Source organism: Camelina sativa, chromosome 16, assembly GCF_030686135.1.
Source record: "Camelina sativa cultivar CO46 ecotype springtype chromosome 16, ASM3068613v1".
Lineage (NCBI taxonomy): Eukaryota > Viridiplantae > Streptophyta > Magnoliopsida > Brassicales > Brassicaceae > Camelina > Camelina sativa.
The window spans coordinates 6299612-6313667 of NC_141895.1; the positions used below are offsets into that span (position 1 = coordinate 6299612).

The following is a 14056-nucleotide window of genomic DNA, read 5'->3' on the forward strand; positions in this document are numbered from 1 at the left end:
GTATGAAAACCGCTCTGCAATTGTTCTACCTCCATTTCCAAAGAATGACTTTGAGCTAAAGTCTGCCTACTTCAAGCTAGTTGGACAAAGACCCTTCTCTAACCTGCCATATTGAGCACTTTGAAGACCTGGTGACTAGTATCAAAGCCAATGGAGTGACTGAAGACTACATCTACTGCAAGCTTTTCTCATATTCACTTGCAGGAGAAGCATCTCAATGGCTAAAACAGTTGCCAGCCCGTTCTTTGACATCTTGGCAACAAGTGAAGGTGGCTTTTCTTAACTACTTTTCTGATGATGCCATGTCAGATAAGCTAAGAGTCAAGCTGTCCTCCTTCAAACAAAGACCAGATGAGGCTTTCAAGGCAGCTTGGGTAAGATTCAAGGCATGTCAAAGGGACTGTCCACACCATGGCTTTTCAAGAGTGCAGCTATTGAGTATCTTTTTCAGAGGGATTGACTGGGAATATCAGCTAGCTTTGGATGTTGCAAGCCATGGAAACTTCAAGACAAGATTTCCAGAAGATGCTGAAGTTTTGATTGAGAATTTGGCCTCTAGCAATAGCACTAAGAGAGCAGATACTGAAAGGAAGAGATTGAATGGAGGATTTGATTCAAAACAGCTAGCTTCTGTTAATGCCAAACTGGATTCAGTTCACAATCTTCTAGTGGGTAAGAAGTCAGTCCAATTTGCTGCTGAAGTTGAGACATTTGAGCCAGAGCCAGAGAATACAGAGGAGAATGTCAACTATGTGTATGGAGCTGGGTATCAAGGTCAGAGATTCGGTAATCAACAAAGCAACAAGCTTAACAGTGGGAACTTTTCATGGTACACTCCTAAACCAGATTACCAGAAGCAGCAACAAAACAATGGTCATACTGGAACCTATGGGAACTCTTCTTATCAGTCTCCTCCTCCACAGACTTCTTCTGAAAGTAGACTGGAAGCTATACTAGAGCAACTTTTGCAAGGTCAGGAACAGTTATCAGTGACATTCAATGGGAAGATTGATAATGTCTACAATGAACTTATTAGGAGGATTGATGCTTTGAACATTCATGTCAAGAAGCTAGAGAATCAAGTTATTCAAACAGTTGGATCTGTCAAGAGGGATTTCTCCCTGGGAGAACTGAGTCAAATCCTAAACATTCTTGTAATAACATATCAGTGAGAGGTGAAGATGATGGTCAAATTGTGTCTGCAGAAAAGGGAGAGAAATCGCAAAATTTGTCGGCTTCAGACGATGGTGTCGGTCGACACCCCTCTCAGACAGAACCAGAAACTGCAAAATCTCCGATTCTAACAGCTGTTGAGAGGGTGTACAATCCTAAGGTCCCTTTTCCTAAGCCAAGAAGGTCCAAGAAGGAGCTTGAGCAAGCTAGATGCAAGGCAATGATGGATAAGGTGATGATTGAGATGCCTTTGATATATGCAGTAAAGCTTTCACCACCACTTAAGCGGTATGTGAAGAGAATGGTATCCAATGGTTTAAGCCATGAAGAAGGAGCACTGCGTACAAAAGATGTCAGTGCAATTCTGTTGAACCAGCTTGTTCAAAAGAGAAAAGAGAAGAAGCAAGAAGTGATAGTCTCTGAGAGAGTAAGTGCAGCAATTCAGTGTAGGACTGCTAAGAAGTTACCAGATCCTGGAAGCTTTGTACTTGATTGCTCAATCTCAACAGGAAGGTTTGCACACTCACTTTGTGATCTTGGCTCTTGCATCAACTTGATGCCACATTTTGTTGTTGTGAGACTTGAGATGACAGAATTCAAGCCAACTCAGATTTCTCTTATCTTGGATGATCGATCCCGAAGAATTCCGGAAGGTGTTTTAGAGGATATTCCAATTAAGGTTGGAAATTTCATGATTCCCACTGACTTTGTGGTGCTGAAGTGTGATAAAAAGCCTAGTGATCCTCTCATCTTAGGAAGATCTTTCTTGGCAACAGCTGCTGTAATCATAGATGTGCAGAAGGGACACATAACACTGAATGTGGAAGGTTTGAGTCTGAACTTTGAGATGGATAAGCTGAGGAGAGCTCCTACTATTGATGGACAAACTTTTTATGTTGAGAAAGTTTCTGTTACTCGAGTTGTAGGCTTAGCATCGATCGATGCTAAATTAGCATTGGTCGACACCCCTCCATATCTGAGACTGGACTTGTCCAAAACAGTTGCTCCTAGTCATAAACTTGTTTCCAAACAGAAACCTCCCCATTCCACACTCCATAGTCCTCAAGTAAGGAAAATGTATGCATCTTCTTCACCCAAACCCCCTCCTATCATCAACAAGGCTTTCAAAAGAACAAAAACTGTTTTGCAGTTAACCAAGCCACGAGATTATCGTAGAGCGCTTGTTTCTTCTGTTGATGATTTTGCAGGACATAAAAGAAGCAAACCCATCCCAAAATCCTGCCTTGGTCTTGTTCCTCATGTCTTTGGTAGACCTCACTCTTCTACTGCTTATACACCACCTTGGATAAAGAGGTCATGCTATGGGAGACATTCACTACCACGTTCTGATCCACCCGATGCCTGAGCTTCACCACAGTCAAGCTAATGACTGAAAACAAGCGCTTAGTGGGAGGTAACCCACTAGTAGGTTTTTCTTTTTCTTTTGATTTTGATTTATATTTATTTTATTTTTCTTTTGCCAATCTTAGGCTTGAAAACACTGGGAACAGTGTTGTTTAAGTCTGGGGGAGGTTAGTACTAACTACTAACATAGTTTTTGTTTTTATTATGTCAAAACCGATTTTTGTTTTTATTGAGTCAAATTTTTCAAAATTGTGTTGGGAACAATGATTTTTCTTTTTAGGTGTATTGACTTGGTTGATTAATGCTGCAGATTGAATCCAATAATCCGACTAATGAAAAATCCAATGGCTGACCAGTAAACCAGAGACATCCAAATTTCCAACAGAGTTCATAAGAGCCTGAGGTAACTTCTGCACTTTTCTTTTATCTCATCAAGGATTCATAGAGCTTGACTCCTTGTTCATGCCTGACAAGTAAGATTTTCAAAAGAAAATGGTACTACTCTCCCTTATTTAAGTTGAAAAGATTATTCTTGAGATCTTTGTGTAGAAAAAAAAAAGAATAAAAGATGAGATGATTTTGATTAGTTTAGAAAGGTAGGTAAATTACATGTGACCTCATTATTCTACTCTTGAGTCAAATGATCACACAAAGCTTGGAAGCGAGGGGTAGATAAATTACCAATGACCCCATTATTCGCCTACAACTTTGAGAAAAAGAATAATAAAAAAAAAACAGTAAAGCAAAGCTCAAAGGAGGATAAGAATAGAATAAGTCTGGGGAGAGGACTAATACCACATGTTGTAAAAAGATATATCTTGCTTGTTATGGTATAGTACGGGAATGAGTCTAGAAGGTTCTTGACATTGATCAAATTGATGAGACCCACCGATGAAGGCTTAATGGAGGAAGAAGTGGAATTTGGTTTGAATTTGGGATGCTACAAATGTCAACGGAGAAGTACATGGTGGTTCGATTTGGATTTTTTCTGCTAAGCATATGGATTATGGTTTGAATGATCATGGCATTACCTTAGAGAGAAAATGAGTTTCTGTGTTTTCAAACCTCTTTCATAGGGCTAAGTTTCTGTTTTGCTTGAGGGCAAGCAAAGGCTAAGTCTGGGGGAGTTGATATATCATCGTTTTTATGGTTTTTAACCATGATATAAGGAGTCTTTTAGAGTCTTTTGATTTGTTTTCTTGGATGTTTTTGAGTCTTTGCAGGTTTTCTAGCACTTTGGCACATAAGGAGCAAAGTGGAGCAATCTGAATCATTTTGGAGCATAAATCTTGAAGAATCAATTTGGACTCGGATCAGAGTTGGAGCATCGACCGACACCGAAGGAGCATCGGTCGACACCCTCTTCAGCCGATGAAAGATCACAAATTTGGAAGTTTTACAAAGTTTCCCGAAGTTTTCCATATTTGCAACACAAGTCCTTGACGTGTTTTAGAACATATAAATAGTATTTTTAGGTTTTACAATCCCTTAAGTTTGATTTTTAGAAAGTTTCATTCTAGCAAGTTTTATTTTCTGCAACCTTTTTGAGAGAAGAGATATTGAGAGCTTTTGGGAGAGTGATCTGAACTCCTTCGAGAGAAGCATTCCTGAACTCCCTCATTTACTTTTTAATATCTATTGCATGTTATTCAGAATTATGTCTTGTTCATCATTAAACATGTCTGAGTAGTTTGTTTGTTAGGTTCAGGGTTTTTCACAGGGATTTTATTAATTATTAGATCTGTTTATTTAGGATTCTTTATCTTTCTAAATCTTCATCATAGGTTGTTCTTAATGCTAGATCTTTGATTAGCCATCTGGATTTAGATCTTAGGATTATTGATTGATATGAGAATATAATTGATTTTCCTGATAAAACCTTTTGATGAGCAAAATTACTACTTGCAAAGACATTTGATTTAGTAATTTTGTGAACAATCTAAACTTGTTTTTAAAGCTGATTTTTAACCTAGAATTTTGCAAAGAGATTTGGATTTTCTGGTTTTAAATTTAGATAATATTTGCAGTGAAAACTGATTTATTTTACAAAAGTGTTTAGAGTTCTAGATCTGATTTTAATTGCTTAAATTTTATTTAATTATTGATTTAATATTTTGTAATCTCCTGAGAAATTCCATGGATCTAGTTTTTTGATCTTCTGAATTTACAACAGTTTTATTTAATATTTTGCATTGCCTTTTTAATTTAAATCAACTTGTTTAACTTAATTATAAAACTCTATAATTTATTGTGTAGACTTGAGTCCTTATGGAAATCGACCTCTAAGTATTACAATGACCTTTTAATTTGAGAGAGTAGCTCTATGATTTAATTTGAACATATCAACTTCACCAGATCCGAGCAAGAACCCAACAGTTCTGGTTCCTTCTGTCAAAGATTGCAAGAGCAAGTCTTGGGGATTCAATTCATTTCCATTAATATTCTTTTTTAGATATTTGTAGCATCGCTATTGTCTACTTCCTTTCTTTTTATTTTTACGTATTCTAAGATCTTTTTTGGTTAAACAGATAATTTATCAAAATAAATGTCTTAGAAAACAAGAAAAAGAAAATAAGAAGAAGACTCCTTACGGTTCTAGTTTAAATATATGTAACAAACAAAGTTAAAATTATAAGTTTGCGCTTTGCACAACAAAAAGAAATGTTTATCGTCAAAAGTTTAAGTTAACATATAAGTTGAAGACTTTTGTATAACATTTCCCGACTTACATGTGAATATCAAAATAATTATTAAAAAAAAAACAAGTAGCTACAATTAAGAAATAATTTAAATTATGAAAAAAACCATATATTTTAAATTAAAGGACAGACTTTATCTGTTTTGCTTTATATATTAAGAACCATGCTCTTCTTCTCTATTCATCTCTTGCTCACCACTTTTCCCCAAACTCTCTTTCTTTCTCTCTCTCTCTCTAGTTTCCTTGTTCCTTTCGAGTTTGAGCAAAAATATCAACCATAATTGCTTATTATTACTACATAACTACGTAATCGTTGCTGACTTGCTTCTATCCTTTGTTGCATGGATGGATCCTCAACAGGTAATTCATTGTTCTATAATTTGTAAAAACTTTAAACACTTTATTTGTTTACAATTTGAGCTCTCTTAGTTCTTAATTCCATCTACCGAAGTAAAAAACACTTAAAACCCTTTGAGAATTTTTTAAAACTTCTGCTCAATCAAGAACTATCTATGTTACCAATTTGATGTTGTGTTAACTTGATTAGCTTACGCTTACCTCAAACCCCTTTTTTCAAGAAAAATAAAAACGTCTTCTTGTAGACAAGATGAGTTTACAAAGAATTATTGTCGGTAAAAGAATCGACGCCACGTACGGCTAATCCGTTATATAAAGTAACCGTCATGATTTAACAATTTAATGAAATTTGTTTGATTGTGCAGGAAATCTCAAACGAGACTTTGGAAACCATATTGGTAAGCTCATCAAAAGGAAACAACAATAACAATAAGAAAATGGAAGAAGAGATGAAGAAGAAAGGATCAAGAGGAGAATTAGGAGGTGAAGCTCAAAGCTGTCCAAGATGTGAATCTCCAAACACAAAGTTTTGTTACTACAACAACTATAGTCTCTCTCAACCTCGTTACTTCTGCAAATCTTGTCGGAGATATTGGACTAAAGGCGGTACCCTTCGTAACGTCCCCGTCGGTGGTGGTTGCCGTCGAAACAAACGATCCTCATCTTTCTCCAAGAACAACAACAATAAGTCTATTAATTTCCATAATGATCCTCTTCATAATAACCCTTTGATCACGGGAATGCCACAATCATCTTTTGGTTACGACTCCATTGATCTCAACCTCGCTTTCGCTAGTCTTCAAAAGCATCATTCATCATCTCAGGCTACTACGCCTTCTTTTGGTTTTGGTGGCGATCTTTCTATTTATGGAAACTCAGCCAATGATGCAGGGATCTTTGGAGGACAAAACGGTAATTTCAACAATAGTTTGTGTTATGGATTTATGTCCGGAAATGGTAACAATCATCAAAGTGATATCAAGATGGCTTCTACATTGGGGATTTCTTTGGAAGGAAACGAGAGAAAGCAAGAGAACGTGGGAAATAACAACAATATCTCAGAGAGTCCTAGCAAGGTCTTATTGGGATTTCCATGGCAGATGACCGGTGACTCTGCCGGAGTTGTACCGGAGATTGATCCCGGAAGGGAAAGCTGGAATGGGTTGGCTTCATCTTGGAATAATAATGGTTTACTCAACGCTCCTTTGGTCTAGAAAGATCATTACTAAATAAATAAATAATATTACTCTATATTAAAGTTTATGTCATCACTTGTTTGTGTACCACTTTCACTAATATGGGGGATGTTTGGTTTTTCTTATAATTTCTAGGGTTTCCATCTTTTTTTCGTTTCCCAATTTTCTTGGTTGAGACAAAAGACCTTAGAATTCTCTTCTTTTGTGTTTTAATTTGTAATTTAATGTTGGATGGGTTGGATAATTATTTGTTACACTGTAATAGATCTCTATTTTCATTATCCGTTTATTTGGTTATGATGATATGATAATACTTTTCTGAGTAGAAGGATCACCATGACTGGATTAAAAACTGTTTAACACATCATCACTGTAAAAAGTGTGTGACATATCCACTCTTGCTATAGTATGATTTAGGGTTCGACATATTTGATAGAAATATATCAACTTTATATAGTTTTAAAGAACATGTTGTCCATCAGCATTCCACTGTTGTCAGAGCCAAAAAAAAAAAAGACATTGGGTTTCGAAATGTGAGTGGTGAGTTTCAAGATATTCTGTCATGATTGCTTCATATTTTCCAGGTAGATATTTGGACACTACTACTAGTTATTTTATTTTATTTATTTATTAGTATCAAATAAGTTATGAGCATACGTTAATTATAATTTAATTGATTTGAATATAATTGGTTGATGATACGGCCATATTGGAGGGTTTTTATAATCGTTTCTTAAAAATCTCTTGTACAGAATCAAATCTAACACAGAGATTTGAGCGTGACTACCTATGGCACTAAATTTTAACACGTCTACATAGATGTAGTAAATTACATTTTCCTAGTTTGAAATATACATTCTGTGTAGGGTCTAAAATTTAAAATAATCGTTACTGTTGTATAAAATTTTCGAGTTTGAAATTAGGTATGATAAATATATGCTATAAAATTATGGATCTGTAGGTTGTTGACTACCGACAAAAGAGTCAAAATTGGTACGAGGCATGGAGCCGTATGTTTTGTTGTTAAATTTTAATAGCCAAATCGATTTTGTCAAACAAATTTAGAAATATGTTTGGATATGATATGAGTCACGTCGGAAATCAAAATCTAACTCTTTTTTTTTTGTTGGACAAACACAAAATCTAACTTAGTTTACGTTTTTATAAAGATCAACATGTTTTTTTTTTTTTTGGAATGAAAACATCAAGATGTTTTGTTTTTAAATTGAAGAGCACTTACATTCCAAGCCTCCAACGTAACTGCCTTGATTGGTGAACACAATTAAAGCTGTAGCATTTGTACAACTTTGATTTTTTACTAATCACAAAAGCGTTACTAAAATCTTTATTAAAAACTTTACTTTCAGTTTTTTGGTACAATTTTCATATACAGCTCTTTGTTATAACTTTGCACTATTCCGTAACAGCTTACAGCTCCAGCTTACAGCTTTGGGTACGTTACTAATCGGACCCAACATAAATTAAGAGGGTACTTAAGAAAATAACAAAGTAGTTTTATGATACCATTACTAAATGTTCGTTATTCTGGACAACGGTTAATTCTCATAATTAACATGTTTTCTTTACTACGGATAACGGTTAATTTATCAAATAGTAGAATATAAAGGTTTGCTCATATAATATACATTCCATAATCAGTTAAGGATTGAGTTCGAATTTGGGGATTTTGGTTAAAATTGAGGGTTTGACTCCCTTTTATAAAAGATTATTTCACTTAAACGGATTTTGAAACACTTGGTAACAACGTTAAATATGTTTGGTTGACTATCATCGAGATCGAAACGGCTTCACCAAGAAAAGTTGAAGATGTGTTCGGTTAATAAAATGGTGGGAATCTTCTTCTTTTTTTGTTAAAGTGTTAAAAATACCCAACAATATGTTTGACAAAAAGAAAAATACCCAACAATATATTTTCTGACTTGATAAATACCCAAAATAAGTGTTCTTGATCCAGTAACGTAAGTTTCATAAAGCCCATAATGTTGAACATTTATTTATACCCGAGGTCCACAATGTTAAAATTAAAAACCTCCTATTATATTAGACGAAATAGAGATGAGGGACGTAATTTTTTTTTTTTGGTAATGATGAGGGAGGTAATTTTAAATATGATGCAAAACATCTAATTTGGTTTAAGAGAATCATTAATGTAAACCAAAACCAAATATAGTATAGTTTGGTAGAATTATAATTGGACAATTATTGGGTTCACCCCTAAGGGTGAACCTCTTTTTTTTTTCAACAAAAATGAATTATATTAACGAATCAGAAAAGTCATTACACAAATGTTTTGATAACCAAAAGGGTAGTAAGAAACATCCTGAGTAGAAAACATTAGAGTTACAACCATATTTAGCTAAAAATTTATTTAAAGATAACCAAAAGGGTAGTAAGAAACATCCTGACTACAAAATTATATATCGGTTTGGGTTTACAAAAGAGTGGTCAGGGTTTAGATTTTACAATTAAACAAAATTATATGTCGGTTTGGGTTTATAAAAAAATAGTTAGGGTTTAGATTTTACAATTAAACAAAATTATATGTCGGTTTGGGTTTATAAAAAATGGTTAGGTTTAAATGTGATAATGAAAAACTGTAATATAATATTAGAACTAAAAATTTTAATTGATTGATCTACATAATTTATTTTCTTAATTAAAATTTGTTTTCTTAAAATTAAGGGGGGTGAATAAGAGAGGTTCACCCTTACGGGGATGAACCCAAGAATTATGCTTTAGAGAAATTTGAGAAAATCATTTTTGATGTATCGCTTTTAAAAAATGTGCTGTTCATATATCTATTTTCAAATAAAACAAATATTAATTCTGAAATTAATTAAGTTTAGAAGGTACTTCTGGATAGTAACTATTATCTAGAGATCCGATCTAATATTTATAAGGTTTTAAAATATTTTAATTTTTTTTTAAAAGATATTTATATGCTATTTATAATATATATACAAAAAATTTATACACATATAAACGTACTTGGCGTAGATTTTTATAGCCTTGCACACATATTTTGATAAATCTAAGTTTTAGAAAGAGAACATTTTTGAAAAATGATTTTGGAAAATGAGTATTTTTGAAATTCCCCCTAACTCTTTATAAGTATACTTATATATAAGTTTGTTCAAAAAAAAAAACTTATATATAAGTTATGTAAAAGGAAAAAATGATAGACTCTTTTTGTTGATGGTTGCTGTGGGCAGTAAAAAATTCAACACGATTATCAACGAACTGTATTTTACAAAATTGATGGCATCCCTGCCAACTAGTTGGGAACCTATGAAGATGCAGTAACTAATTTTTATTAGTAATCAGAAACTTAAAGTTTTTGATGTTCAGAATCAAATTTTTGGTGAGAAAGTTCTAAGTATAAATACAGGAGAATCTTCGACGAGATTTGCTGTCAACGTTGAAAACAGAAATAGAAATCAAGATAGCACAACCTGAAACTAGGTTAGAGGAAAATCAGTCCAAAGGACGGGGTCAGTCCAAGGTCTTCTTGAGAGGTTATGGAGTTTTTATTATAACTCCATTTTCATCACCTTTCAATATTTTTTCATCCATCTTCACCCTCTTCTTTTATATCTCACTAAGGAGTATATGTAGGCGATATTTTTGCATCTTCTCAATTTGTTGTAGGCTTAGAAGTCACGGTTCTTGAACTCAAGTCTATGAACATTGATCTTATGATTTTACCAATTAAAGTTCTAATGCACTAATGATCCCATCAATTCTATTCTAGTATTTAGGGCCGAACCACAAGGAGCAAATAACTAACTCAGCAAGAATACACAAATTCACTGAATCGATGCTAACAAGATGACTTTAGAATTCAAACACAACGTCTTTTTTTTTTTTTTTTTTTTTGCTACATAAATTTAGTGCTTATAGTATCTTGAAAATTAATGTTAAGATATGTTTTGCAGATTTTGGAATTGAGTTAAATCAATTTTTACATAGAGTTTTGTAATAGTATAAATTTTATGTGGTGTGTGTAACATACTAAAATATCTTTGAATAAACATCCAAGTTTTCAATTAGCATTTCTCTATAATGACATGTCGTTTTTTGTGTGGAATTATATGAATATAAACATATAAAATTTGTATGATTTCATATTTAATACAATTGTATAAAAATGTTCAACAATTGTATAAAAAAATGTTAAAATTTCTTTTTTACATGTAATTGTTGAACATTTTTATAATTTCATATTTTAGTATATGGTGATAGTATGTATTAATTAAGAGACTGAAGTTTAGACATTAAATTGGTTTGCTTTAAAAATTTATCTGTTATTGAACATGGATGGAATCATTTCTTCAACTTCTTCACATAGGTTTCTCAGCAAAACTTTAATCTTCTCTTGAAAATTTGATTCTCTATAATTTCCTAAGCAACCAAAACCAAATCTGCTATATATTGAACAGTATGTGTGTTTTTCAAATTTTTCACATTTTGAAAATATGATTCCATCGGATACTTGCACTGAATGATAAAATGAAAAGAAAATTGCCATATGAGATTTAAGAATGACAACTAAATATCCTCATATTATATACGCTTAGTAACCTTGATATAGTATGGACATTGATCTTTTGAAATTCTAGTGAATGAGTCAAATATTGAGTATACTGCATGTCGAAACTGAGGCTACATCATCAACTATAATTTGGTAAATTAAGACATAAAGAAGTAACATCGGGTCTAAGTCCATTAGAATGTTTATTAAATGGTAGTCAATATAGTCCTCCGCTTGATGCATACATGGCACACTCCAGGTTTTTGCCTTTTTAAAAGGGAAACACGTATAAATCATATAATCAATTCTTAAGAGAACGAACCTTTGACCCAGTACGTAATATATGTTAAAACAAATCTGATTAATAATTAAATTTCATTATGATGAGCTTTCTCATTCACTCTCTTGCAGCATTTATTGGGCGATCAAAGATAATAATGACCAGTTTGAACGTACCGAAGCCATATCCCTCAAACACGCTGTTGTTACTTATCGTGGCAAATATATAAATGTGCATGGGCGAAAGACAATCTTTGACCAACGCATTTAATCATTATCGTTTTCTTTTTAATCAATCAATTATATCGTTATGTAAAATTTACAAATTGTCTGATTGATTGATTGTATAAGATATTTTTTTTCATTTCAATTTTACTAGACTTGAGTACATCTCAGTTAGATTTACGTGCAATTCATTGTGATAATATACAACATGCATGTACGATCATATATAAAGTGTATATATATATGTATATATATAAACCGAATGGTGAAAAGTTGTGTTGTATTCTGAGTATACAATTTATACAGTGAAAATTATATGGCTATTGATGTGGCATATACAGTTTTTATTAAGTTCAAAAACAAAAGCGTGTCATTTTACTAATGTTTTGAAAAAACTAACATAATTATCTGATTATTCTGTAATTATGTTTTTCCAAAACCTAAATCCTAAGATAACTTCATCGTCGTTTCTTTTCTATTATTTTCAATGCTTATTAATTATTTGATTAGTTTTTCTTTTTTTTAAAGTCTACTCGGATGGAAATTTTCTTTTGGAGTTTAGTTTCGGGGCTCTTTATAAAATTTATAAGAAATCTGCAGACATTTTGGACTGATTCTGGATCATCATTTCTCTTCGTTTGTCGAGACACACAATACGTACCAAACCATACACAAAATACTACTCTCTCTCTTCTAAAAAATGATATTTTAACACATTTTTCTTTTTACAAAAATAGTGTCATTTTATGTTTCTAATTTATTTTTAAAAATTAAATTTATTTTTTTTTAACTTTGTAAAAACTAGAGAAAAGTTTAGGAAAAAGTTTTTATTATTGTGTTATCTCTTTGAATAATTGATACAAGGGTTTATATAACATCAGGTTCTTAGGATTTACAACAATATTAGAATTTATAATAATTGATGTTGGATATGGGTTTCATCCAGCCTTAACAGGCCATCCACCTGGCCCATCTCCGGATCGATCAATAAAGCTAGAAGAATCGTTGACTAGCGGATAGGCGAATCTGGGCTGAACAAGCTTCTAGAAGGGCCCGACTCGACATCCAGCCCACTAAGCGACAGCTCGAACAGAGACGACCGCCATCTGCTTTCCAAGGCGGTACCACATTGACCCCAAAATATAAGGATGAAACGTCTCATCAGCTATAAATAAAGGTTCTCTGGCCAAAGAAAGACGGCATTCTGACAACGGGAGTCTAAGCTATTGAGTAGATTCTAGTTCTAAATTCAGTTGTCTTTAGCAAGAGTTCAATATTGTAATTAGCTGACCAGCTCTATTAACTAATATTGTAAACTTGCCGATTTTCGACTGTCTTAATACAAGTCCTTTGTTTCGCCCATTTCTATTTATTATTCCCAATCTAGTACGATCACTCTTTCAACAACTGAGATAAACAAAACATAACATGTACTGTCAGCCCATACATCATTGTTAATTAGAAAAAAAAAGTAGTGTATTTATAAAAGAAAAAATAAAAATTTAGATAGTTTTCTTAATATGTATATATCATGTTAATAAACACTTTTTGTGAAAAAAAAGAATATAAAACTTCTAAAATACAAAAATATTTAATTAGATAATAAATGCGATAATATATAATAAAAAGATAAATAATATATGATAAAATAATATTAAAGTTTTCGATCAAGCGGTCAAATATGGAATGTATCAAAAAGAGAGTCTCTAAAGTATTCGCCCGTATCTATCAGGCATTAGAGAGATAGCTAATTATCTGTTTTGCTTTTCGATTCTGAAAACAGTATTTAAACTAAATCCAAACCTTTTGTTAGAGAAAATAAAGAAATATACCCCACATGCGTGCGAAAAATTGCCAATAACTATAATGCCATTTTATATTTATTTCTAAATCAGAATTTTCTGTCGGGAGTTTGATAAACATATGTTGTGTTTACACTTTGTACAAATTCCTTTCTCCCTAGTATATCTTAATATAGGCTAAATCGTAGTAATTATTACAAAAGCATTTGTACAAAGTCTCATGGTTTGAAAATATTTTCTCATTATAGTAAGAGAACTCTTGGTCTCTCCATGTGACTTCCTCATCAGACTTTATCGGATATCGATCGCGAGTCAGACAGTTTCTATCTCAGTTACTGTATCCTCCATATGGTGCAAATGCAATGGAACGTCATCTAGACTGATTGGTTTGGACAGTCCTTACTTTATC

General features: G+C 32.8%; 1 protein-coding gene and 1 non-coding gene across 2 annotated transcripts; one reads left to right on the forward strand and one right to left on the reverse strand.

Annotated features, from left to right (window-relative positions):
* Positions 1–311: 311 nt before the first annotated feature.
* On the reverse strand, positions 312–418 carry LOC147925183 (small nucleolar RNA R71). Its single transcript, XR_015585569.1, has one exon. It is a non-coding gene; the product is annotated as a small nucleolar RNA R71 (small nucleolar RNA).
* Positions 419–5408: 4990 nt separating this feature from the next.
* On the forward strand, positions 5409–7070 carry LOC104750046 (dof zinc finger protein DOF2.1-like). Its single transcript, XM_087489882.1, has 2 exons — positions 5409–5596; positions 5959–7070. Exons 1-2 carry the CDS (start codon positions 5582–5584, stop codon positions 6805–6807), a joined length of 864 nt encoding a protein of 287 aa, XP_087346008.1. The 5' UTR covers positions 5409–5581; the 3' UTR covers positions 6808–7070.
* The last annotated feature ends 6986 nt before the right edge of the window (positions 7071–14056 follow it).